Below are 27,751 nucleotides of genomic sequence, written 5' to 3' on the forward strand. Positions count from 1 at the left end.
GACAGGAGCTAGGATTGTAAAGCTCCTTTTCCGATGTCTATGGCTACAGCTTTCTGCAACGATCCCCACTGCAACATGAAGAACTGGAAACTGTTCTGCCTGAGCAGCTGATCTCAATAACAGAGGCCCCCTCAAACCAGCATAAAACACCTTTCTGCCCCACTATTTCTTTTCAGGGTGCAGCCCTTAGATTATGGACTATTTTAGGATCAGAAAGCTCATATGGCAACACTGACCAGCCATGTAAGCTGTTGAATATCACTGCACATTTATTTATTTCTGTTGAAGTTAGGCAGCGGCCTACAGGCCTTTCATGTCCAGGGGAGGGAGCAAAATGATACCTGCCCAGACTTGGCTGCCAACAAAAAGCCTCCATAGTAAAGATGCCGCTCTTTCAGGTACAAGAGTCTCCCCCAGTTGGAAATGCTGAGTCCCTGGCCACCAGAGAAGATAGCCTCATTTACCTTTGGAAGTGACACCATGCTGAATTTGGACTAGTGCACCCGAAAAAATGTATGGCCTTATAAACTGGAGGCCAGGCAAGTTAGAAACAAGGAAAGTCTGGGCCAAGAGACTCCTCAGTGCCTGCTCGTTCTTCCAATTCTGGGCTACTCTCCTTCTTGTCAGTCTATGGAGAACTGCTGTAAGGCAGGGCTATAGGTGAAGCATAGCAGCATGCAGCAGCAGCTAATCTGGCCTGGTTGCCCCCCATTGCAACCAGGGGACAGCAGCCCCATCATTAGGGTGTGGTGACCCACAGAGGATGACAGCCTGTTTCCTAATATTTTCGGAGTGGCAGGAAATCCCCAGTCCTTTATTACATCTTTCCAGAGCACTTGAGGAACAGTTACAGCTTGTTTAGGGCAGCTCTAGCCCTCATAAGTGTAGTTCCACAGCATTCAGTGCTCTGCTGATCCTGTTTTATGATTTGAGCCCTAACTCCGATTCGGCCAGCTGGCCTTCCTCCCATCCGAAGAAAGAACGTCTTCTTTGTAAAAATAAATTCTGAAGTGTGCACCCATAGAGGAATCTGCATGGCTTTTTGGGTTGGTCTGTTCTGTGTTAATCTGCCATGCTGCATACCATGAAGGGAAGCAGGGGAACTGGATGCTGAGGCGTATCTACCATGCTCCACTCTGTGAAGGTGAGCAGGGGAACCAGTGATGAGTTATAGTATCTTTGGGAGTTTGTCCCTATAATCCTGCCTTAGGGGGCTCAGCCATTGCACCAAATATAGTTCAAGTGGCTCAACCTCACTGCCCCCCATAAAGGGGCTTACCTTGTCTTGTATCCCCAACAGGGGTCCCATCAGGTAGGAGCAGCATTTAAAGTGGGGGAGGCAAGATGGGGCAGGGGGAGGTGTTGCATCCCACCCCCAGGGGTTGTGATGTTGTGGAGTGCATACTTGGGTCCTGCCTACAGGGGATCAGCTCCACCCTCTGGCATTGGGATCTAGAAGCCCTAGGTGGGGCTGGAGAGTGAGCCCACCCCCACCACTCATCCCACAGCAGCTCCTGTCCTTCCAGGCTGGGACCAGCTCCCCACACTTGCCCATTGGCTCTTACCACAGCATGCTGGTAAGGCCCGCTCCCTGCAACACTGCCCTCTGCCCACTTCCTGGTGAGATCGCTTGCTCTGAGCTAGACTGTGGCAGCTGAAAAATTGGTCAGGCCACAGCCCAGTTACCCCCTCCACCTCTGTGGCCTGTGTTCTTAGGGATGGTACTGTGAATTAAGAATGGACGTGTAAGCTCTACCCCTTTCTGTTGTATGAAGTTTAGATTGTTCTGCATTTCCCCTGGGGCCTAGGATAGCCGTCCTGTTATAGAGGTGGCAGACTGGGGGCAGGGCTAGGCCTGAAGGTCCCTTATCAGATTCAGGTCCAGGCTATGTCCAGGGCCTTCCATCCGCAATCTGCAGGGAGGTGGACCAGGAGGAGCAGCAAAGTTCCAGTCAGAACCATGGCTGCTGCTGGTGTGGGCCCTAAGGATGCTGTAGTCATTTCCCACATGGGACTGGGACACTGCCCTTTTAGGATTGCTTGCTGCATGGAGATAGGGGGGTTTCATGCTCCTGAATCCAGTTATTGCAGTCCTGCCTGGCTCCTTTCCTTCCCTGGCAAGGAGCCTGAGGCAACTCAGTTGAGAGTTGGCTGGATGGTGGAACATCACACTACCCCCAGAGCTGGCCGAGGTCCCTGACAAAACACTCAAAGAAGTGAAATAGGAGACAAAATCCTCTCCTTTTGCCTTTGGAATTTCTTAGCTTAGCTCCCTCCCTGAAGCCTGCAAGGGCACCAGGAGCACCAAACTCTTCAGAAAGCAAAGAAGGAGTGAGGGGACAAACTCCCCAAAAGGCAAATGCAATCCTGAAAATTAGACGAACGGTGAGGTATTCCACTGCTGCCAGGTCTGGTTCTGCCCCCAACCTACACATGCACACTGTATTGGAGCTGCAGTCCTTAGCATTATGAAAAAAGGATGAAAGTAGAGGGAATCAGGTGAAGTCAGCTCCTTCCCTCACGTGGGAAAACTAAGGATGAGTATAGTGTATATCTACCATACACTATGGGTTATTTACAATGGCATATTTCTTTGTGCAATCATCACATTATATTTAAGTGTACGCATTTCTTGCACCATTTACCCTGAAATATATAGTCTGCATTAAATCTAGGAACACATGCTATGGCAAAAGGCAAAAATGGAAGAAAATTGTGAAAGACAAACAGTGTCTGGGAAATTGGTATAAAATAAGATTTATTTGCACATCATTTTTGATAACTGAAAACAGGTACAGCTGGGAGCTGTATGCATTTTCTCAAGTACATGTCAATTCCTTCACCCTTCCTCAGATCCACATTCCTATACAACATAGGACACTCAGAGAAGCCAAAAATGAACTTTGTGGTTTCTGTTTGCCTTTCTCTGCTGAATGAATTCCTCCTATGATCATATTATACAAAATAAAAAATAAAAAAATAAAAACCTCACACCGCAGGAGGCCTTCATGTGAAGTGCTAACACATTAGAACAGCCCTACACTATCTATACCAAAGACAGTTGCACGCTGGTGGTTTCACATTTGTGTGGTGATACAGAGCTAGATTCACAAAGGGACTCAGCCATTGCAAGACTGATTATCACCGTGCCTATATTTTAGATGCTAGAAAATCATTGGGATTCACAGTGCCTGAGTTACGCACACAGAGTTCCTATGCAGTGAAGGGAGGGACATAGGATTCATAAAAGCCAGAATACTAAGCAGTTCCCTGCCTAAACTAGCCAATGTGAGGGGAGTGTGGCTTAAGCCTTGAGCTCAGTAGGTCAACACCTAAATTCAGGCTGGAGGGAGGCACCTGTAGCTGCTGGGATTATCAGCTGTGCACACTCTCTTTTGGGGGCGAGGAGGAAGAGCTCTCTCATAACTTTTAGACTAGTGGTTAGAATATTATCTTAGATATGGAAGGACCCCACCCCCCACTGCAGAGAAGTATCTGCCACTTCTTAGGTAAGTTTCCTCTCAATGGGTTAGAGGATATTCTGATCTGGGGCTGCCGCAATCACTGCTGCTAAAGCTGTTCCACTCTAATTATTTATCCAGAGTCACTGGGCCAGAGAGCGCAAGTGGACATATGCAAGCATGAGAATGACTTTCTAGCTTGATGGTTAGAGCACTCACCCGGGGGAACCAGTTCCCCATCTCCCATGACTATCCAAAGCAGAACAGCTTCAAGAGAAGGGAGTGAGGGAGCCCCACACCAGAATATCCCATAGAGTATCTTTTCTTGCTTTATTAAATATATTGTAATTGCTTATTTCCTTTACATAAAACGATACTGTGTTTTCAAAGACTTGCTGTTTGCATGTCAATCCTTTGAGTGGAGGGTTGTATCCGTGTCCTTCCAAGGGATTAGCAGGATTAGCCTGCTCCACGGAGTCCTCTGTGGGCTGGAGGCAAACCCCTGGTAATAACTCTAGGGCGGGCCACCACCTTATTACCTATTCGGATGGAATAAATTGCATAATTGTAGGCAAATCAAGGAGTGCCTAATGTCCAAATTGTGGGTTAATAAGATGAAACAACCTATAACAAATGATGATAGAAAACAGGTCAAGTTGCTTTCACTAATGAATGTTATAAACAAGAGCAAGAGAAGCAGAGACTAAATTAATTCAACCAAATAAAGGGCAGGTTGATATGATTAAAGGACTCAGTTGAAATCACGCTTGGTAAAAAGATAAGATGTGGAACTGGAAACTGACTTACCAAAATTGGTGTGTCAGATATTAAGACCGCACGGGTGGACAAAATAATGAGGGGATGGGCTATTCCTCCCATCACTCCTGTTTTGGGTCCACAAAGAATGACTTCAGAGGCTGGGGTGAGGAGGAATATAGAAGAGCAGAGTCTCCTGGAGCTGGCTGCCACCCCCCACTGTCTCTTGGGACCGAAGACCTTCTTTATCCTAATCCTGAGGAATGTCTTTACTAGATCAGGCCAGAAAGAGGGATTCAGATAATATCACCATCACTACTAGCTCCAGCTGAATCCCAAACACCACATGGAACAAAACAGGAGCAGACGTTATCAGTTCCAGCTCATTAACTTCTTCTCTTTTACACAAAAAGACAGTTACCATCTTTGACACTGACTGTTAGACAAGGGGGCAGGTGCGGGTTCCTTCCAAAACTTCTTTCATAGCAACATTTACAAGTTCACAGCAAGGCCAGCAATCCATTCAAGGGCTTCAGGAGATGCAGCGTACATCTTTCCTATAGCTCTTGGAAATTAAAAGACGAAGCAGTTGTTCACAATGTGTTTGATGGTTTGGAGGTCTCCACATTCACACTGTGGCAAATCCTCGATTCTTCATTTGTGCATGGGATGCGCACATCTTCCATGGAAGATCCTAATACAGTTGATGGTCATCCACTGTCTTTGGTGGAACAAGAAACCAGGCAGTTCAACAGTGGGATCATCTATGAGGTGTTGGTTGTTCACATCACTCACTGCCCATTGCAGGCACCAGGTGTATTCTGAGTTGAAGCTGGATGAAAAAAAAAAAAAAAAAGCTTTTTCAGCTGCCCAGAATGTTGGTGGCATTAAATCAAGTGTAAGGCAAGTGAACAAGGTTGTCATGAAGCAGCAGCTTTTGGTTAGTGAGCAGCTTTTGGTTAGTTTTTGGTTAGTACTCATGCAACACAGCCAGCTGTCACCAGATAGTTCAAAGATGTCCGTGAGGACTGAAAACCAAGGCAGCAGAATGGACTTCAGGGTGCCAGCCCCATTTAGCTGGATATCAAGGTCTGTATCCAAATGTCCTCCCCAAATAGGTTTGTAGTACTTGGACATGGAATAGCGTTGCTGTTCATAGCATTTGAGCACTGCGAACCCAGCTAGAAGCAGATAGCTTTTGCACAATACTGGTGCAACTCCTTATTTTATGGCTTACCTATTTCAAATGTTGTTGATAGGTAAGGCAGTGATTGAGAGCGACTCTGAGGTAGTGGGGGTAGGATCATGGGCAATTACTTTGCCACAACAGTTTACACTCAGCATCTTCTTAGCTTCAGAACTGCTGAGATGGAAAGCTGACACCAGTCTTGATGGATTGGGTTTGATCTGCCAGTACCGAATGTAAATTTTCCATCCTCTTCAGATCAACGAAAAGGACATCTTTCACGTCCTTGAATGTTGCAGCCTGTGTCAGTGGTGCCAGGTCATTGGCATAAATGATCTTGCAGCATGTAATACAAATTACAGGAGTGGACGATAGTGGTAAGGCTGACCCCCATCCTAGAGCCTGCAAGACCCCCTGAAAAGAAACACTGCAGGGCAGGACAAAGTTGCTAAGAACCAGTGCTTGTACTGACTACATACATTGAGGCTGGCTTCCAGCAGAAACTTAAAATGCCCACAGCTTTTATCAACTTGTCATCAGCCTGAAACTCTTGCACAAGGACTCATTTCTGATGCTATCCAACTTAATTCAATGTGACCAGACATTTCTACTCATTAGGTCAATGCTTTTGGACCTTTCCATGATCTCTCAATTCAGGTTAGCAAAAAAGTAGTCTGCACAATGGCTTTCCATAGAGATCAGTACTAGCACAGTTCCTTTCTAAGGTCTAAAATGTTCTCCAGGGAAAAGGAACAAGAAAGATTAAAATGAAAGCCTTACTTAATACTTTATATTTGAAATGCTTTAATAGTTTTTCCTTAAGATAAAAAGAATGTTTAATGGTGTGTTTGTCATGGTACTAAGCAGGCTGAGGTCTCTGTATACCAAACCATAGACCTTGTTTAACATTGTTTAATGTTGGACAGTGATGGGCTTATGTTCACACCTTTCACCCATTAGGACTCCTGCCTCCCAGGTAAGTATCCTCACCACTAGGCTAAAAGTTTTGAGGGAAGATCTCCTTCTCTGCCACCCTCTCCCACCTCTGTTGTGTGGAACTAGGTGAGCTCACCTGGAAGGCACGATCCAGTAAAACTACTGGATCAGGCGCTACATGCCAGTTCGGCAGAGGAATGCCTATCTTCCCCTGCATCCGACGAAGTGGGTATTCACCCACGAAAGCTCATGCTCCAATACATCTGTTAGTCTATAAGGTGCCACAGGACTCTTTGCTGCTTATCTTCCCCTGGTTTGCACATCACACTGCAGCTTGGGTGGGAGAAAGGTGTTTTGATGCCTACAAGAAAGCTGCGGTGTATATGCGCAGAGGCACAGACAGACACTTAGTGAGCTTTTTCTGCAGAAATGTAGGTGTCAAGTGAATTTAGGCACTTAGAGTTGGGTGGCAGGTGAGTAGAACTTTCTCACTACCTGTGGAACCTACATTTCAGAGTTAGCCACCTAAAGTGTCAGTTAGGCACCTAAATCCCTTTATGAATCTAGCTCACAGTGTTTAAGTGCTTTGAGGTCATCACAATGAAAAGTGCCTTGTACCATGAATAAAACCTACTAAAAAGTTCAGTTTTCTACAGCACATGATGCAGTTTGTTATACTGCTACCATTCTAGGGACCTGAATTGCAAGTGTTCTTAGTCAAAGTGTAAAGAGCTGCTATTCAATAAAATAAAATCTTAAAGTATTTTAAGTGATAGTACTGCATTACATAAAGAATTCAGGGAGGAGACAGTGGGACTAATATTACACTCCCACCATCCTACAATGTTATTCACAGAGCAGTAACAGAGGAAAAGACAGAGCTCAATATCTCTTTTATCTTGAATATATTTCCCTAATTTACCTCTTCTTTTTGTTCTGCTTATGTCCCAATGAGGCTTCAGAATGAATATACTCCTGCTGTGTTTTGTCAGACCACTAAACCAAATATTTTTTTGAAAATCCAAGTAAATGAGCTCTCTCACCAGAACATATAGGATAAGGGGTAAAGTCCTACATAGATTAAAAATGGATTAGGTAACATGAATCAGTATAATAAGAAATGGTTAGTGTAGAGGAGCACCCCTGAATTCAGAAGTAGAATGAGTGTTTTTGAAATATTTAGAAGAGAAGGAATTCCTTGAGTATGTAAAAAGATGTTGATTCACTCTAAGAAGTGTAGAAGGATTTAGTCAATCCTGGGTAACAGACACAGCAAATTAAGTTTATGAGTTATAGGTACTGCATAGTTAAGAAAAAAGTAAATTCTTCTTCACATATAAATGAAACATGAAAAAACCTTTTACATAAAAAAATCTAGGGGTCAGTGTTGACAGCTCAAATACTGTACCTGATGACTATACTTAAGTAGTCAAATGTGAATTAATGTTCAGCTATATACAAAATAAAGATTTCATCCAAATCTAAAAATGATTTTATACGCTAACGATATGACCATTATATTCCATGGCAGTTGGCACACCTAATAATGTATACCATGAAAAGTGAAAAGATATACAATGATGGTTAAAAGCATGGAGTTTGGATTTTTTTTTTTAAACCATACTGTGGGTGCATGGGTGGGAATCTAGAAAGGGTCAAATACTTAGTAAGGGCTTAATCCTATGCACACAGTAACGGTAGGATCTGGACCCATAATTGGCAATGGGAAGATAAGAAAATTGCTTTTATCAGGTATTAGACACTATCAGCAGCAGGACTGGACTGGATGGAAACATTATCTCAACAGTATGTGTCATATTTTATCAAGATTTCCAGATTTAGGATATGCCAGCTCCACCCGTCTTCCTAATTACACTTCCAGTTGCTGTGAAAGCACCATACCATCAACCAGCAAATTAGCTCTCTTTGGATACTCTTGTTTCTACTACACCACAGGAAATGCACAGGGAACTGAACAGAAAAACAGTCTGTGCTACATTTGTCATCTGTCCAGCACCCTAATGTTTCTAGGCCTGAAACCCTAAAAACCAAATGGTTTTGAATCTATTAAAAAAAATCACTATTTTAGTGAAAAAGTCTGGTTTTCAAATACAGCTGAAAAAGAAAAAAAAACTTCTTTACATAAATAAATCCATTAATGACTTCTCCAAGACTAATTTGGTCAACATTTTACAGTTCAGCTTTAACTTGTTAAAAAGTATTACCTCTTTTTAAGAATTAAAATAAGTGGTTCCATAAAGAAAATTAAAACAGAATTAACATTGATAGTCAAAAATAACTCCCATGATTATGTAAGTTCACATTTAAACATTCAGAAATAAGTTATAAAAATAGTTAAAAAATGTCATGAAAAGCTCCTAACAAGTTTTATTTTAGGAATTCTTGCTCATATCTATGGATTGTCTAGCATCAGCAACAGCTTCAGGTACTCGAACAGTCATATTGTTCATAAATTTCTTCAAGCAGATCTGGCAGCCCAAACGAGATCTGTAACAAAGAACAACACTATCTTTAGTTCTAGCCATATACTTATGCCGATGGTGTTTTAACACTGCGGTCACACAGCATGGGGTTTAAAATCTGATCTTTCAGAACCCATTCACATGAGACTCAGTACCGTTTACACCTCCCCCACTCCCCAAAAAAGTGCATTTGTAAAAAGCTGGCAGGCTGTAAATACTGTAGTATAAAGATGCAAAATAATACAGCTAAAACATATTTAATTTAGTCCTTAATGTGAACTGGCAGACTGTGTTACCTTGGGGGTGGAGGGGGGAGGGAGATAATTTTTTTAATGTATATTTAAGATTCTGATCCTGCAAGCTGCTCCACATGAGTAAACCATTATGTTCACTGAAATCAATGGGGTTCTGCCTGGGTGTATGCACATGACGGTTTTAAGGAGAGGGGTCTAAGTTTGAAAATCAGCAGCACAGGATAGTTAAAACCTATGGAGCAAATTCTCAGCTAGTGTAAATTGTCATAGCGCCAATGAAATCTTCAATGAGCTATTACAATTTACACCATCTGAGAATCTGCACCGCAGAACCTCTTCTACCTTATGTAACTGGCTTAAAATCCTGTTCAGGTCACTCGTAATTTGAGATTTTCTCAAGTAGTTTATGTGACAAGTTGGTTCTCAAATCCAGTTTCTAGTGGAAAGTCTAAATCACATTATACGGCAACTGGTATAAAAAATGATTAAATTTTCTGATGATTCAGGCAGATCGCACAAGTGGTAAATATTCATTGAATTATGCGGTGAGGGGGGGCGGGGGGAGAAAAATCAGCCTCGATCTGTACTTCTACCTATTCTTTAGCTAGGACCTCACTCTTCATTGTTGTCAATTCAGAAACTGTATTTTTTTTAAATAACAATGGAAATAGTGGAGTGAATAGATCTGGCACCCAAGTAGATTGAATGGAGTAAATATTTTCCACAGGCTACTAGGCTTTGCTTTTGTCCTTTTGATCCTTCGTCACACTCAGGAGCTCTCTCTCAATGCCCCTTTCTTTTCTTTCCTGTCTCAGCCTCCTCATTTCCCCTGCCTCTTTTCCTCTTTGCATATATCCTAAATAAAACGTCTTTAGCCTGCTCAAGGAGATTAACCAAGGAAGACTGTATTTTCCAAATGCTTTGACATCCACCCTCCACATCCCTCCAATCGAGTTTCTCCTCTCTCCACCTCATTAGAAGTGGTGCCCTCACTAATGACTGTTTCCTGAGAGTCGTCTCTTCTCCGCAATCTCTTTGTCAGAGTGCTGGATCACCACATGCCAAACTGAATCCTACTGTGACAGAGTGCCTCTTTTCTGTGGTCACGGGGCAGCAAGCAAAGAAAGGATTAGTGAGCAGGAAGAAAAAGTGAAAATACAATGTGCCCCTGGACGGGGGATGACATGCTGAAGCTGTTATCAGATGTACTCTAAATAGAACTAATGGATAGTCCAGAGTTCTACAATAATAGTAAATAATCCAGAATAAAAAGGAACCCAAGTGTCCAAGGGAGAAATGTGATTCTGTTCTGCCCAAATAGACAATCTTTTCTACTTAGCTTCATGTATCAATTTTGTGGTGTCTTTTCTGCTTTGGATCAAAATGCTGATACCAGCAGAACAGCTCCTTTTCACTACAATCAACCAGCCAGAATCTATGCTGAGAGATGCAGTGAAGCTGGTTGGGGCTGAAGGATCTGTCCATTGTTCTGGGAAATTGTGTGCAAGATCTGAGGTAACATTACTGATAGTCGGATAGATAGCTCAGAAGATATCAAGATTGCCATCTAGTGCTATTAGGATCATTAACTATCTTGCCTGAGCTTTCTCAATATTAGAGGGATTGGTGAGGAAAGCATCTAATTGAGACCCAGGGCTCACATGTGCATGCATACACAACCCCTCCCCCGAACAGAAATTTGGACAATGTTTATTTCTGTTGCAAATAAATCCATGATTGGTTGACCCTATTTGCAAAAACATGAATGACTTGAGTCCTTGATTCCCATGTGATTACATATGGACAATAGCTTGCTCAGGTAGTCTGGTAGGGTGTTTTGTAATCCTAGAAGGTTCAGAACTACTGAAGTGATTTGATGCCCACTGCATCAATTTGACAGCTGAATCACTTCTTGGCAAAGGGTGGACAACTGGACTCCTCAAGTGGTGGTGCTGATTTTACCTGGGTCCCAGGGTGAGGCACAGGGAACTCCCTCAACTGTACTGTGGAAATACTCGATGCCTAAAGGCGAGCTAGTGGCCAGTACGAAGGAGCGTAGCCTCACATAACAGTAGTGACTCAGGAAGTATCGTTCCATGAGATCATTCAATACCGTGAACTCAGAAACAAGAAGGTTGGTATTCTAAGCAGGACACTAGATATTAATGGCACCAGGGTGGAAGATGCTGATACTGAAAAGATTGGTTCTGGTACCGAGAGTACCAATTATGGTATCACAATTTCAGTAGAGACAGGCTGAAACTGTTCGTTAGACAGTACCACAACTCAGTCACTGGAGTCCGAGGATACCAGACAGACCCATTTTGGGATACATGCTATTTCTTGGGGGTGAAATAAAAGACTAGTAGCACTGCTATGTCTGGCCCAGGTCAGCTGACTTGGGCTGGTAAGGCTTGGGCTGCAGGGCTAAAAACTGCTGTGCAGATGTTCAGGCTTAGGCTAGAGCCCAAGCTCTGTGACCCTCCTCCCTCACAGAGTCCCAGAGCTCAGGCTCCAGCCCAAGGCTAAAACATCTATATAGCAAATTTACAGCTCCACAGCTGGAGTCACCTGACCCAGGCCAGCCATGGGGGTTTAAGTGCTGTGTAGACGTACCCTTAGAGGCAGTAAAATACGGTGGTTTGAGCCTCTTTTTCTTAGCAGCTCCCTTAGAAGGTGACCTCTTCCTATGCTTTCCCAGAGCCGTGCTTTCTCATACCCTTCTCAGTAGCCGACAAAGACCTGAAGGCAGGAACAGTGATAGTCTTTTCAGGAGCAGGAGTGTGGGTGCTAGCAGTGGAACAAGAGCTTACCAAAACACATTCAGAGGAAACCTGCTCTATTCCACAAGGGTCTTGTTCATCTAGATCAAAAACAGGTCTTACTAGACAAGTTCATAAGAAGAGCTGTTTAGAAGAGCTTCTCTTGCCTCTGTATTCATTTAGAAAACAATCTGCAGATTGAATATTTTTCAGAGATATGCCCTTTACCAGACAAAACAGAGACATCTGATATCTATCACTAACAGGCATAGCTGCCTCATAAGAGGGGCAATATTTAAGACTGGGATATTTGAGCTTAGCCATAAGGACTGAAGACCGGTATTGGATATAAGAAAAACAAACAAAAAAACCCCTATGCTAACTATCTACACACTGATCTAAATATTATATAACTAAGGGATAACTGGAGGTAGCTAAGTAGGCAACAACTAGACAAACTCCTCACAGTTCCATCTCACAACCATGAGCTGTAGCAAGGTACTGAGGGATGTTTGGCCCTACCCTTCCCTTTATGCTCTTGAATGGGAGGTTGCAAAGGTACTCAGGGTGCACACATGACTCCCACAGACACTGCTAGCCAAAAGATTGCGATCTGAAGTGCATGGAGTAGGTATACAACTGGGAAAAATGCATATAAACAATCTGAAGAACTACTGATGGTCTAAATATTGAAGCCAGTGTTTGAGGCTTTCAATTTTGCTTTTACTCAATTAGGTTGACTTTTACTCTTTATTAAAAAAAGCTAAGTTTGGAAAACGAAACAGGTAGTTCATCTTGAATAATAAAATAAGTAAAACACCATTTCAGCTGCTGATAAGCACTATTAAAAGCCCTAATTGCCTACTAGTTTTAATTTTGAAACCTGGGCTGGGGGGAGGAGTAGAGCATCAAGAGAATTCCTAAAACCTTTTAAAAGTAACTAACACACACACACACACACCATAATTAGCAAGGTACCCCAAATGTAAGACATTGGCTTGTAATTATAGCTAGAAGTTCTAAAATTACAAGAGCAAAAAGGTGCATTTCTTTATTAACAATGGTTATAAATAATTGAAAAAGGTTTTTAAAAATATATGCATAGAAGGAGAACTTCAGATAAAGAGGACATGAAGTTATTTACTCAGTGGTGTTTAGTGGAGCTACGGAGCAGTTTTCCTCTGCATACAAAAGGAGTCTGATGAAGCAAACCTCTCCCATCCATCTGTGATTACTTGTAATGATTTCCAGGATCAGTTGTGCTATTAATAAATATTTTCTCTCCACACCTCAGCAGTATAACTGAGAAAGAAAGTATATAAAGCTAGGAATTCTGGGTTATATGTGACAGTGAAGGAAGGCAGTGGGTTGAATAGCTCAGATGCTAAGGTTGGCTGAAGAAAAGCAAAGGTGATGGAGTGAATTTGATCTGGAAAATAATTGATAAAATTATGTAGGGTTAATAATGACATTAAAAATATAGGGAAGGGTTAATACAAAAAAACAGTAGACAGGCAAGGAAAATATATTTTTTTAATACATGATTTAAGAAACTATAGAGTAAATAGGCAAGGGGTTAAAAAGAAAAAAATTAAGAAGTGCATCTAACATTACCTCAAACATTTTGCTTGACTGTTGCCTTTCTGTTCTCTCAAATTAAATCTCAATCAGTGTACAATACACAGGCACAGCAGTGCCCACACATTGCACATTGCAAGGCTAAGGCCTCAGAACTACAAGTTTTTCATGGCATGTGCCATTATCACCCTATATCAGGGGTCGGCAACCTGCGGCACACATGTCAAAGGCAGCACACGGGCTGATTTTTAGTGGCATGCTGCTGCCAGCCGGGGTCCCAGCCGCGAGCCCCTTGCCAGCCCGCTGCCGGCCTGGATGGACGGAACCCGGGCCGGCAGCGGGATGAGCTGCTCAGCCTGCTGCCAGTCTGGGGTTCTGTCTGCCGCCTGTGCTGCCGGTCTGGCACACGAAAACTTTTACTGGCACGCAAAACCTTAAATTAATGAAGGCTTGGCACACCACTTCTCAAAGGTTGCTGACCCCTGCCCTATATGTTTGCACAGTACCAAGCACAGTGATCCTGATTGGAGTTCGTGAGCAGTACAGTTACTCCTCACTTAACATTGTAGTTATGTTCCTGAAAAATGCTACTTTAAGCAAAACAATGTTAAGCAAATCCACTTTCCCCATAATAATTAATGTAAATGGTGTGTGTGTGTGTGTGTGTGTGTGTGTGTGTGTGTGTGTGTGTGTGTGTGTGTGTGTGTGTGTGTGTGTGTGTGTGTGTGAGAGAGAGAGAGTTAGGTTCCAGGGAAAATTTTTTCACCAGACAAGACTATCTACACACATACACCCCCTCCCCCACAGTATAAGTTTTAAACAAACAATTTAATACTGTACACAGCAATGATGATTGTGAAACCTGGTTGAGGTGGTGACGTCAGAGGGTGGGATATTTTCCAGGGAATGCCTTACTGCTAAACGATGAATTAGCACTCAGCTGAGCCCTCAAGGGTTAACATATTATTGTTAATGTAGCCTCACACTCTACAAGGCAGCACGAATGAAGGGAGGGGAGACAGCATGGCAGGGGGAGACAGAGAGAGAGAGAGAGAGAGAGAGAAACACAAGTACACTGCCTTTTTAAGTAGATCAGCAAGTTGAGACAGCAGTTACTGCCAGCAAGCTCTCTCCATCCTGAGCCCTGTCATGTGTTCCCTCCCCACCCTGCTCTGTGGAGATAAGGTACAGGAGCAGGGGGGCAGGAGGGGGATACCCTGACATTAGCACCCTCCTCCCCACAGGAAGCGGGAAGCTCCCAGTAGCAGATTCAAGGCAGAGAGCAGCAGCACAGGGCAGTGGGGGGAGGGACAGCTGAACTGCAGGGCAATTGGTAGCCTGCGGGGTGGCTGCCACACAGGGAACTTAGCGGAACTAATAGGGAGGCTTCCGGTCCACCCTGATTCCAAGCCCCCACCAGCTAGCTCCAACAGGCTGCTCTTTCTGCAAGCAGTGGACAAAGCAGGCAGCTGCCAAACGATGTTATAAGGGAGCATTGCCCAACTTTAAACGAGCATGTTCCCTAATTGATCAGCGGCATAACAACTTAACTGGAACAACTTTAAGTGAGGAGTTACTGTACTGCAATAGAAGTCATATCAGTTTCACTTAAGGACTGAGGGGAAACAAAACGCCTATAAAAATAGCATTTAATATTCTTATTTAAGCATTTCATAATGTTCTTCCTGTAGCTTAGCAATACCACTAGCAAGATAATTTTCAAGTTCATTCACAAATAAAGTGGTGTCTTAATAAATGTCTTTAAGAGACTAAGTGACAGCATTTTATTTTTTCGTTCTGTTACATTAAAAAACCCTACCTTACTAAAATTTAAGTCCATTAATATGTACATGTAATAGTTAACATTTAAAATTTTGCATCATTTTAGATTGATAGGCAATTAATGTATGTTACACTATAGCTTTTAGCATCAGTTTTAGAAACTTTTATACTAATTAAAACATATCAATTTTACATGTCCAATCTTCCACATAGGACCAACATTAACTTTATTCACACTGTATCTGTTTCAAATATACTGATTTTTGCAGCGCCAATCTATAGACAGTCTCTCTGACTTTAGCCTAGTTTCACTGGACCAAAAGTGACTAACTCCACCAAAACAATCCCTGCCACCAATTACAGTAAGTCTGATGCTAAGATTCACTAACTCAATTCATTTACTCATTACATGAGAAATTCAGCTCTAATTACCAGAGCAACGATTCAGAACTAGCAAAGATATTCAAAGGAGCCAGACGTTCATTAGCACAACAAATCATTCTGTTATCTTAATAAAAATATCCTGCAAATTATTCTCTCTCTTTTGGTTTGCTGGAACAAAGATTTTTTTTTTAAAATGAAAAAAACTTCTTTGTTTAGGAAAGACTTGCATTTGAGGATGATTTTATGGACTGGTTTTGTGAAGTGATAGAACAGGTAAATTAATGAGTTCTATTAATTTAATTCTGAAAGACTACATGGGTGAAATAGGTAAAGGTAATAATTGGAGATATACCAATCTCCTAGAACTGGAAGGGACCTTGAAGGGTCATTGAGTCCAGCCCCCTGCCTTCACTAGCAGGACCAATTTTTGCCCCAGATCCCTAACTGGCCTCCTCAAGGATTGAACTCACAACCCTGGGTTTAGCAGGCCAATGCTCAAACCACTGAACTATCCCTCCCCCCGCTGTCTCAACTTGCTGATCTACTTAAAAAGGCAGTGTACTTAATTTAACCCTCATATATCAATGGAACATCAGTAGATCCCTGGAGGTGAACTAAACTTCACAGAAATGGGCTCATAATGACCATCAACAGAGGGTGGCATCCTTTCCCATGCCTTACTGAGGTGGCTAGAGCAAACGTAAATTAGGGTGGCAATACGAAGACACTTGTTTTTTGCTTCCAACCAGATGGATTTATTATAATACTCAAGGTTAAAGATTAACACCAACTAATAACTTTATTTTGAATGTGAGAGAATATAACAACTTTAGGAAGATGGTGGGTTGAATTAGCAAATGTTCTTTATATGAAATAAAAACAACCAGGCTAAATTTCCTTCTCAGTCTAATGTTACTTATTTGCCAATATTCACTAGAGGGCAGTAGTTAGCAGTGAAAAAAATACACAGATACCCAGATGTGGAGGTGAGGGGGTCAGAAAAGCCAAGAAGAAACCAGATGAAGCTCTGATTACTGGTCTAATACTTTAGGAGAAGAATTGTAGTGGTCTCATGTGGCTCCTGGCCTAGAGAATCACCTTGATTTCTGAGAACATCATAGGTGTCTGCTTTAACATGGATATAATTTAAGATATAAATTGATCTCAAGTTGGTTGCAAGTTCTTTGGGACAGGAACTGTGTCTGTATAGTGCACAGCATAACGGAGCCCCAATCTGATGGGTACACTGTAATGAAAGTATTTAGCAGATTTCTCATTAAGTTCCTCTATCAACACTTTTACAGTCTTTGTGAATGGTTCAAACAATTATATTTAACCAAATATATTCCCCTTGCTGAAACTTTCCAAGTCACCTGCAAAGAAAACCTATGTATAATATTACCATAGCAAAGTTATCAGGCTTCTCTCACTACCTAACAATTATATCGCCGTAACAGGCCAGACAGCCTATAGCAAATGCAATAGAAGCCATAAAAGTTCTGTCCTCCTGTTGGTCTGGTCATCCAGAAAAAAATCTCCCTCTTGAGTAGACCATAGCATCCTTGGCCAGAGAAGCAATAACTATGACAGGTAAGCTGATGAAGTATAGCTTGCTTTAGAAACTCTGAAACTTCACCATCTTGCTTCCTCCTATTCAGAATTTTTTTTTTTTTAATTTAAACTGCCTGAGCGATCTGTTTGGCATTCTGCTCCTTAGTCATTAAGAGACCATTGCTCTAAAACCTTAAATAAAAGGTGGTTAAATAAAAAAAAACATATGGTCTTGGAACATTCTTTCCGGAGTCTTTTCCCCAAATAGCTCTGGCCCAGAGTCTAAAGTACCTCTTCCTCAGCGGAGGAAGTGAACAAAGATGGTAAGGGTGAAGTAACTATGTTTGAAAGTCTTACATTTTCTTCATCCTTTCTTTTTAATTTTCTGTTTAGGGAAGGGGATGGGGAGGAGGAAGGAAAGGAAAGGAAGCAACAACAATTTTCTCATAGCTTAATGTCTTAGTTAGGAGACTGTACCTATTGGGTTTCTGGGTACTGGGCGGGAAGAAGCCCACCCAATGCTAAAGGATCCCCCCCCACCAGCCTAAGGGGAGGATCTACAGGACCTCAAAAACCCAACTCATTCCGGGGGACAACTAATAAAAGAACACGGACAGGAGTGCGGTCAAAGGGTCATAAGAAAGGAGCCTGATGGGGACACCGAGCAGAGAATCCCGGACAGCGCCCACTGCTCCTCGAAGGCGTCAAGGAATCCAGTGGATGCCGCCCAGAGGAACTCCGCCTGGATACGTGAACGGACAGAGGATCGGAACCAAGCCCCACAGTCACAGGAGTCTCCGTCGGCCAACCTCCTCTCCCTGGTTGCGTAGATGGCCATTTTAGCTTAGGAGACTGTAGCGGGTTGGTTACCCGCTCCTGCCCTGAGGGGTTTAAAAGCAGCCTGGCAGGGCTTGAAAGCTGCAGCTCTAAAAGCTGGGCTGATTGGGGAAGTGGCCACAGCTGGGCCACACCCCAGTTAGGCCACAGCTGGCCCCTATAAAAGGCTGTGAGCCAGGAGCCCAGTCACTCTCCCTCTGCCTGTAGAGGGAGAAGGGCCTGGCTGCAGGGAGCTAGACAAGGTACCTAGAGTGCAGCAGGTCTGGGGAAAGGCAGAGGAGCTGGGGAGCTCCTGCCTGGAAAGCCCCAGGCTGTGGCCTAGCACAAGGCCAAGAGGTACTGAAGGTTGCAGGGGGCAGCCCAGGGTAGGCAAAGGCAGCAGGTCCAAACCCCTTTGCCTATGATGAGTGGCTGATACTGCAGTCTGCCCCAGTGAACAGGGGCTAGATGGAGACTGGGCAGTAGCCAATACTGAGGCAAAGTGGGGATAGTGGGGTGGGAATTCCCCTGGAAGGGGGAGACCCAGTTGGAGGGAGACGGGGGCCAGTAGCTGGAAGGTGGATCACCGGCCTGCAGAGGGCGCTCCGGGCTGGAAATTGAGCTAATTCCTGGAAGTCACCAGCAGGAGACGCCGCAGGGGCGAGTCAGCCCGTCTACAGAGACAAATCCTAAAACAAAAAGCAATTATAAAAAAAAAAAAGTTTGGCTGCCCAAAACCCAGGTAGAGGGTGGGGAAATGTCTCTGACCAATTCAGAAGTCCCATTGATTGAAGGGCGGAAGGATGCTTGAATTAGACCCACTTCTTTGCAGTCAAAAATTTGTTTTGGGATACATCCAAAGCCCACTGGCAGGGGAGAAAAACAAACAAAAAATCCCATCAATGGAAAGATTCCCAAAGACATCAATGGGCTCTGGATCAGGCCTTTTGTGAGGCCCACCTCAGATAGAATCAGGCCTTTAAAACCATTAATGAAGTGCTTGTCTACCATGTTCTCCTGTCTTTGAGCCTTCACAAGGAAAAGCTGATCATATAACAGCCTTTGACAGCTAGGAAAATGTATTCATATGTGTAGAGCCCTGCGCAGCTATAAATTTATATCCGCAGAATCAGAGGGCTCTCCTGAGAACCGCAGCAGTGAAAGGAGAATGTGGGGCCACTGCTCCCAGGAGCCAGCATCCCCCTGCCTGCAGCCCTGCCCCCAACCCTTCCACGCAGTGGTCTGCATCTCCCATCTGGGGGCATGCATGCTGCTTGAACACAAGAGCGCGATCAAGGACAGCTGCCAGTAAGCCTGGTGCCCTCCCCAGTGGGTAGGGCTGAGGTGCTACAGCCATGCCAGAGGAGCTTCTGGCATGAGGCACTGGCGGTGGCCCCAAGTTCTGTTCCTTTCACTGCTGCAGTTCTTGGGAGAGCTCTGCAGTTCCGCAGATACCGATTTATATCGTGGATATAAATTTGTATGTGTGCAGAGCTCTACATATATGGAGGTAGGGGGCGAGAGAGTTGATTGGCAGCTTCTCTAGAATAGCTCTGTAAGGGGTAGTTATCTCCCTCAATGCATAGTACACAATTCCTCAGTGTGAGTGAGTGACTGAACCCCATATTTTGAGCATAAGACTTTTTTTTAAAGTTTCTTGGGCCTTTAGAAGTATTTAAGAGTGCTTGTCTGCGTTCACCTGAATGCTGTAACAGACTGACTCTAGAAAAGGTTAACAGGAAAACGTTTTCAGCAGACAAAGAAACGTGCTTAAAACTAAATAGCAATCTAATATTATTTTTTGCTTTTATAGATGGCTGCTAATTACCTGTTCCAAATTGGCAACATGGTGTTGTTCATAACCTCTACGTACAAGGTTAATATGGTCCAGAAAAGCAGAAGAAAGAAAATAAACAGGAGAGCAGTAGCAGAACTACTAGTAGGATGCTTTGTTTATACTGAGCTACATGACAGCTCTGTGCAAGATCATCTGTACACTGAAAGGATACTACTGAGGACTGGCAAACAGTCTTTAGTTTGGTACAGGTGCCACCTACGTAGTAAACGTCAGCTAACAAAGAAAATCTAACTTTTCTATGTAATTGATCCCAACTGTTTGTTCTCATTTGATTAAGTTACTCTAGCAATATTTAATTCTTTCCTGCCCCTTTCTCCATCCCTTTCTTTCAGCCTGCTGGCATACTCAAAGTCTGTGCCTTACGTTTCTGTCAGTCCATAGGCTAGGTCCAGCATGTCCATCTCCTCATCAGTAATTGCATCTAATTTCTCGAATATGTGGTCTTCAAAGATTAAGTGGCAAGTGGAGCAGGCCAATGTTCCTTCACATGCACCTGCAAGATAGAGAAAAGTTTATTAGAAATACTGAGTTTTATATTATAGCAGAGGTTCATGGGTTCAACTGCACCCACTGCCTCTCCCAACTCTGAGCAGCCAGGTCTGGATGCAAAGTGGGGGCTCTCTTGCTTTCGTGCACCCACTGAATTGGGAGACTACATCTGCCACTGCATTATAGCAGAGAATTGTTAATAAAAGTCAACCACTGAGTAATGAGAAATGTTAAAGTGCAAAGATATAACATGCTATTTATTTCCAACAAATTCTTGTGTTAATCAGAAGTATTATTAGGCACCATAGAGAGCATTACTAGATCCATCCACTTTTTCCTTAAACATCACAAGCCATATGAACTACGCACAAATATATTTACTGTAGTTTTATTCAATGTATGCATCCTGTGTGAAAAGAAGAAACTGAACTCCTAAGGCAGGACTAAAGAATGAGAAGTACCTTATCACATGAATGTGAATGTTACTTAAACGACTTAAAGATACTATGTAATGTGTGTGATAGTTGTATCTTATTTCAAATATATAAAGGGCTTGAAAATTCACTCAGTACCCACCAGCCCAAAGAATAAGCCTAGAAACCAGAATGCTTCTGTCATAAACAGATAGTTAAGGGTTAATGTCTCTTTTACCTGTAAAGGGTTAAGAAGCTCAGTAAACCTGGCTGACACCTGACCAGAGGACCAATAAGGGGACAAGATACTTTCAAATCTTGGTGGAGGGAAGTCTTTTGTTTGTGATCTTTGTTTTGGGGGTTGTTCGCTCTTGGGACTAAGAGGGACCAGACATCAATCCAGGCTCTCCAAATCTTTCTGAATCAGTCTCTCATGTTTCAAACCTGTAAGTAATAGCCAGGCAAGGCGTGTTAGTCTTATTTTTGTTTTCTCAACTTGTAAATGTTCCTTTTTGCTGGGAGGATTTTACCTCTGTTTGCTGTAACTTTGAACCTAAGGCTAGAGGGGGTTCCTCTGAGCTATATGAATCTGATTACCCTGTAAAGTATTTTCCATTCTGATTTTACAGAGATAATTTTTACCTTTCTTTCTTTAATTAAAAGCTTTCTTTTTAAGAATCTGATTTTTTCCTTGTGTTAAGATCCAAGGGGATTGGATCTGGACTCACCAGGAATTGGTGGGGGAAGGGAGGGGGGATGGTTAAATTCTCCTTGTGTTAAGATCCAAGGGGATTGGATCTGGTCTCACCAGGAATTGGTGGGGGAAGGGAGGGGGGATGGTTAAATTCTCCTTGTGTTAAGATCCAAGGGGTTGGATCGGTGTTCACCAGGAACTTGGTGAAAAAGCCTCTCAAGGCTGCCCAGGGAGGGGAAGGTTTTGGGGGGATAGAAAGTGATCCAGACACTGAAATTTCTGGATGGTGGCAGTGTTTCCAGATCTAAGCTAGTAATTAAGCTTAGAAGTGTCCATGCAGGTCCCCACATCTGTACCCTAAAGTTCAGAGAGTGGGGGAGGAATCTTGACAGCTTCTAACACCAATATGGTCGTGGCCCTCAAAGCAAAACCCATTTTGATAATTACCATAAGTACGTCTGGTAATGTCATTCCACATTGTATCAGTATCTCCTGGACTTGCCAAGAACAGGCCCCATCCATGGTACTCCAGACAAAAGTCCATGCTGTCAGATGCTACGATTTCAAGTCTGTATGGATTATCTGACTGTGGTGCTGTGAAGTCCAGGCAGTCTAGGAGCTGAATGAATATCTGGAGCAGGTCTGTCAGCCAAAACTGCTGAGAATGAGTAGGGAGCTACAAGGAGGATTGTGGCTCTGTGTTGTTTAACTACGAAGAGTGCCCTGGGAAGATTGTTGGAAAGGCATATAGGAGGTCTTGTCTCCATTACGGTTTCCAATAACAATCCTCTGGATTCCTCCTATCCCCTCTGGAAGAAAGGTTCAGATTCTTGACATTCTCTTCACTGCCAAACTGGTCTTTCACAGGAATTCCATCCCTCCCCCCAATAATGGAATTAATCAGCTCTATGATGGTTCACAAGTGACCCTTTGTGATTGGTAACAGATTTTCTGCTAAAGAAGTCCACCAAATTGTTGATGACTCCCAAGAGACGACCCTTGGAGTAATCCTATATTGGTGGCACCATGTTCAGAGCTTGATGACTTCTAGTCAGAGGGATGATGAGCAGGCTCCTGCTTGTTTATGTAGTGCATCACAGATGTGTTGTCCATCAGGATCTATACCAGGGAATTTCAAAGGATACTTGGGAATGCCATACACGCTACCCTGATGCTTTGAGTTCCAGGACATTTTTGTGAAGTCCTAGGTTTTCTGGGGGACCAGGTCCCTTGCATCTGGATCAGGTGGGCTCCCCAACATGTGTGATACATCCACAATTAATGTCCTTGTAAAGGAAGGGGCAGAGAACGGTACACCTCCTTGAGTGTTTTTTGGGTTCTAGCTACCATCTCAGCTCTTCAATGACATGAGGTGGTTCTAAGACCTTCCTATTCATCCAGTGTTTCTCCAGGGAGTAGACTTACCTGAGCCAGAGTTGAAGGAGCACCCGGTGGAGTCTGGCAAGTGACGTTACACGCATAAATGCCGACATATAGTCTAACATCCCAAGGAAGCCTGTACCATCATGCTCTGGTTTGATTTTATCTCAAGTAATAGTAATTGCACTAGCAGGAATCTGTCCTCAGGCAGATATGTGCTTTCAGACCTGAACACTCGATCAGAGTTGCTATGAGCTCTATTGTCTGTGATGGGATATGAGAAGATTTTTTGATAGTTCACCGGCAGGGCTAGCTGGGCAAACAGAGAGAAAGCGCATGAGTGCCTATTCTAGACTTGCCACTGTCTCCTGCTAGGAGATCAGCCAACCATCCAGGAAAGGATACATAAGAATGCCCCTACGGCTCATGTGGGCCACCACTACTTCTAAGAATTTTGTGAAGACTCTGAGAGCCATGGAGAGTCTACATGGCAGTACCTTGTACAGATATGATTTGGCCCCACTGTGAATATGAAGTACTTCCTCCAATACCTCTCTGGTGGAGAGAGATGTGGAAATATGCATCCTGTAAGTCAACAGGAATGAACCAGTCTTGAGCCAGAAGAGATGATGATCATCCTGAATCAGAAGCAGCATATGTATTTGTTCAGTCAACCCATGTCTTAGATATAGGACAAAGACCCTCTTTCTTCTATGGGATAAGGAAATACCAGGAGTAGAAGCCTCTTCCCCTATATTCCTGAGGTATTTCCTCTATGGCACCTAGAGGAAGCGATGAGGAGGTCACTTTTTGTAATGAGCTTGTGAGAAGAGGATGGAAGTGAATGGGGTAGCCCTGGATGAGGATATCCAACAGCTACTTGTCAGTTGTGATAGTAGACCAAGTCTGGTGGAAGGGGGCAAGGTGGTGGCAAGTGCTAAAAATGGCTCGCATGTGGCTCCCAACATTCCTACCAAACCTGTCACCTCCTTTGTGTCCAAAAGAGCACAAAAAAATGGGGTCTCCTGGAATACTGGGGCCTTTTCCTCTCAGGTACATGCGCTGTAAACTCAGAGTAGGACTGTGTCCTCTGCTGAAATTGAGTTTTATTTGGCTTTTACAGGAACCCAGTGTGTAGATCCCTGAGGAACGCAGAATGGACTGAGAGACTTTTAGTGAATGGAGCACTTCAGCTGTTCTGCTTCTAAAGAGCTCCATCCCTTTTTCCACTTGTTTACATGTGCCAAACAGAGTGGCCAGGCCCTAACGCAGTCCCTTCGCTGGCTCAAGTACGCAGTACACAGGGACAACGGCAGGTGACAGGATCTCTTGTTGATCAGCAGGGCAATCCTGCCAGGATCAAAGAACTCAGTATGCCAACAGCTTGTGGGACGTAACCTGTATCACCACTGTTTCAGTGTTTATTATTTGTATGAGACATGAAGAAGCCATAGATGGATATGATTTTTTTTTTTTTAAAAAGAGAAGGAGTGGGTGTTCCAGAAACAGTGGCATGGATGGAGGGAGGGGGGGGGCATGGTTAGGAATGATGGCATGCGGGAGAGGAGATGGTGGCAGGGACAATTGTGGGAGATGGAGAAGATAAACATGGTGGGATGGCCAGAATTGGGGCAAACATTACAAAAGGAAGGAGGTGGCCCAGGGCCTCTGATTTAGAATTGGAGATCCTGGTATGTCTGGAAGTGATCAGCTATTGGTACTGGGGCCAATAGCATTGCCTCTGTTTCATCAAGTGACAACATTGATGGAGGTTTCTGCTGTCCCTCTGTAGCAGCTCCTGGAGGCTGACATCAGGCTTTGGTGTGGATGGGCTGGCTAACTATGCTGTGGGAAAGCAAGATCTGCTCCAGAACTTACATGATGATAGTTTGCAATCAGGCCAATATGGCCAAGAAGCTATGCTGTAAGGATATGGGTCAGGTTGCAGATGGCTGATCCAGTGCCACTCATATCTCACTTGAGGTGAGGCCTGAAATGGGGGTCCCTGGAAACCTCCCTGGGGATGCTCTCCAAAAGGTAGAGAAAAGGGATCCCTATCCAATGTGGTAAAATTGGTGAGAAGTATCCTTCCTCAAACAGTGTGGTTGGAGAATGATACAGCCTCAGTGCCAGCTGCAGCACCTGGTGCAGAGGATGCATCTGGCTCCTCTACAGCAATGTTATGATTTGATGAACTGATCTACAACTTACGAATTGTGGTTGATACGATGAAATTATGCAGTTGTTACCATGAAAATTGCTGCATCATATATGACCTCTGTCTTTATGTATCCACCACTGCTGAAAAACATTTAAGCACATAACTCCCAGGCCTGGGATAACAGACAATGTTAAGGACCTATCAGTGTCTGGGGCAAACACTTTTCTCCAACTTACCTACAGGGAGGGGATAGTGGAAAGAATGGGAATTCCCTGAGAAGGACAAAGAGATGGCGGTGATAAAGCAAGAGGTTATAAACAGACTCAGGAGGGAAGACGGGACCCACACAGGAAGCACTGATTCTAAGGGCTAGGAAGCTGTAGCAAGTGCTTGCAACTCTCAAGAGGGAAAAGTGCCAAACAATCTGCACCCTGAAAGCATGCCTGGAAGCCTCAAGCACTGTCTCCATCTTGGTCCCTGTTCAGACTCCAGAGGCTTAAAACACCCAACGATTCAGTTGTTGGATCCCTCACATCACTCTGGTGAAGAGCAAAAGGGAAGCACTTGCCCAGACCTGTAACAGATGCATCTCAGGCCCTTGATTGGCACAGTCACCAATATCAGTACCCAGGTTGGCAAGAGGTCTTCTTCCCTGCATGGTGCATGTTCAGACAGGAAGCCATGGAGGATGTGTCTCTTGATGAGTAGTGCTTAGAGTCCTCCTTGCAGGACTGTCCTGCATGGTACTTGGAGCCAAGCTTATGCTCCATCTGGCCTCACCTCTCAAAGTTGCCCTCTAGTGTCAGGGGCACAGGTGCCAGAACTGCCAGTGTTGGCTCAGAGGCTGCCAGCACTTTCTTTGATGCCTTTTCCTCTCTAGATCCTGGAGTATGGTGTCTACTTAAAGGATTGCTGGCTCTATTTGGTGGTTAACATTTCCTCTGGGTCAGAAGTGACTCTCTCAGTCTGCTCTAAAAGATGTAGCTTGAGCTAAGAGTTTCTGGACTAGCAAATCCTTGCAGAGAAAGACAAGCACAGCCCCATCCCAAACAGGTGTTCTCTTTCTCCAAGCAGAACAGGCATCTGCTACATCTGTTAGTAAGAGGGATTAGCAGGGTTTGAACCACTGCTTAGAGTCTGTCATGATGTGTTGCAGTTGATACCAGGTATCCCAACTTGTACAGGGGACAATGCCCAATTAAAAGGAGGGTAGAAAACAAAGTTCTACTCAAATTTGTGAAAAATGCACGTTTTGAAGATCTCAAAAGAACACCTTGTTAGACACTTGCTACGTTCCATCTTGCTGCTATTGGCGGTAAGAAGGAACTAAGAGGATAGTGGCTGCTCTGCCCTTTGTCCTCACATTGGAGCATAGATGGCACAAGCCACATATATGACTGCAGTGGACACTGAGGTACAAAATATTCCAGTCTAGGTGTGAATGCACCTCATGTGCGCCAGAGTGGATCATACTTGAAGAACCATACAGGGTCTAGAAAGCACCACAGAGCAGTTAGCCATCAAAACTAAAATGCTGTTGGGAAGAATGTTCATTAAATAGAACAGATTTTCCATTCTGTGAAAAGAAGCAATATGCCTCTAGATACTATTTGACTTCACAGTTAGAAAATAATACTAAAAATTGTTTGTCTTAAATCAGCCACACAAATAGAGGAAATATATTTTCAGTTGAGATTATGTAATCATCACATTGACCATTCCATTTAAATAATTAATTTTGTTAAACAAGTAGTATTAAGTGACGTGGCTATAGTTAAGTCATTAAATAGTTTTAAATATCCCTATAGCACTATTGCTGAATCTGGATTGCCCCCTAGTGACAAAACTGCACTCTTAGCAAAGGTTTTTACAAGACCAAGTACTTCAATATATAGGACTTAATGTTAAATAAATTCTATATTTTATTTAACATTATGTAGCATAGACTCACACAGCCAGACTGTGATTTCCCCCTGTCCTCCCACCCCCAAAAAAGTTTAATTTGCTCACATTTATTTTGGCTTCTTAACTTACAGACCACCGCTTTTTGCTTCAAGATTAACATGGGATGTTTTTACATAGAATACAAGCAGAGTAGCCACAGGCCTATAGGCTGTGGTATTTATGGTATTAGATGGTATTTATAATTCTTAATAGAATAACTAATATTTTGACATGCTTTAAAAATGTAATTAAGCCAACCATTTTAGTTTTAAAATGATCATGTTAGGAGTCTAATCTTCTGTGATATGTATGCAGTTTCTATTGATGTGAACAGAGGTTCTACAAGTGTACCAAGGAGATTTCGGACTACTGACATCACTGATATGTTTATTTACACTCTTAAAACAAGACTGAATGCTGCAAATTGTGCACCTCGCTAGTCTAACTCTATTTTGTTCCTCTCTAATTACTGTATTCCTATCTTCACCCACTCCCTCCTTTTGTTTATTCTAGCTCTAGTCTCAAGCCCCAATCCAGAAAGTTGATTTGCGTGGGCAGATCCCTGGCCATGCAGAGCTCTATTGCCTTCAGTGGAGCTCAGTGGTTTGTGTACACAGACAACCTTGCAGTTTGGGGTCTGAGATTGTGAGGCCTTCAGTATAAGGACCATCTCTTATTTAGTTTACACAGTGCCCAGTATAACAAGGCCCCAATCTGATATGGGCTTTTGGATGCTATTATAAAAACTGGAATCCATTAATTTGGATCTGCACATAATACTTAATAAATCATAACTTTACTCGCCAAAGACCCAATCCAGTTCCACTGAAATCAAGGAGAATCTTCCCACGGACGTCAAGGGG

The 27,751-nt window shown here is 43.4% G+C and overlaps 1 protein-coding gene across 1 annotated transcript in view; it reads right to left on the reverse strand.

Annotated features, from left to right (window-relative positions):
- Positions 1-2,741: 2,741 nt before the first annotated feature.
- FDX1 (ferredoxin 1) overlaps positions 2,742-27,751 on the reverse strand; it is a 53,550-nt gene continuing 28,540 nt past the window's right edge. The window contains exons 3-4 of the mRNA XM_045018198.1: positions 20,171-20,300; positions 2,742-8,847 (exon numbers count right to left, since the gene is read on the reverse strand). Of these exons, the coding sequence (XP_044874133.1) occupies positions 8,733-8,847; positions 20,171-20,300 (245 nt within the window). The 3' untranslated portion in view covers positions 2,742-8,732. The remainder of the gene's footprint in view (positions 8,848-20,170; positions 20,301-27,751) is intronic.

Source organism: Mauremys mutica, chromosome 1 (genome assembly GCF_020497125.1).
Source record: "Mauremys mutica isolate MM-2020 ecotype Southern chromosome 1, ASM2049712v1, whole genome shotgun sequence".
Taxonomy (NCBI): domain Eukaryota; kingdom Metazoa; phylum Chordata; order Testudines; family Geoemydidae; genus Mauremys; species Mauremys mutica.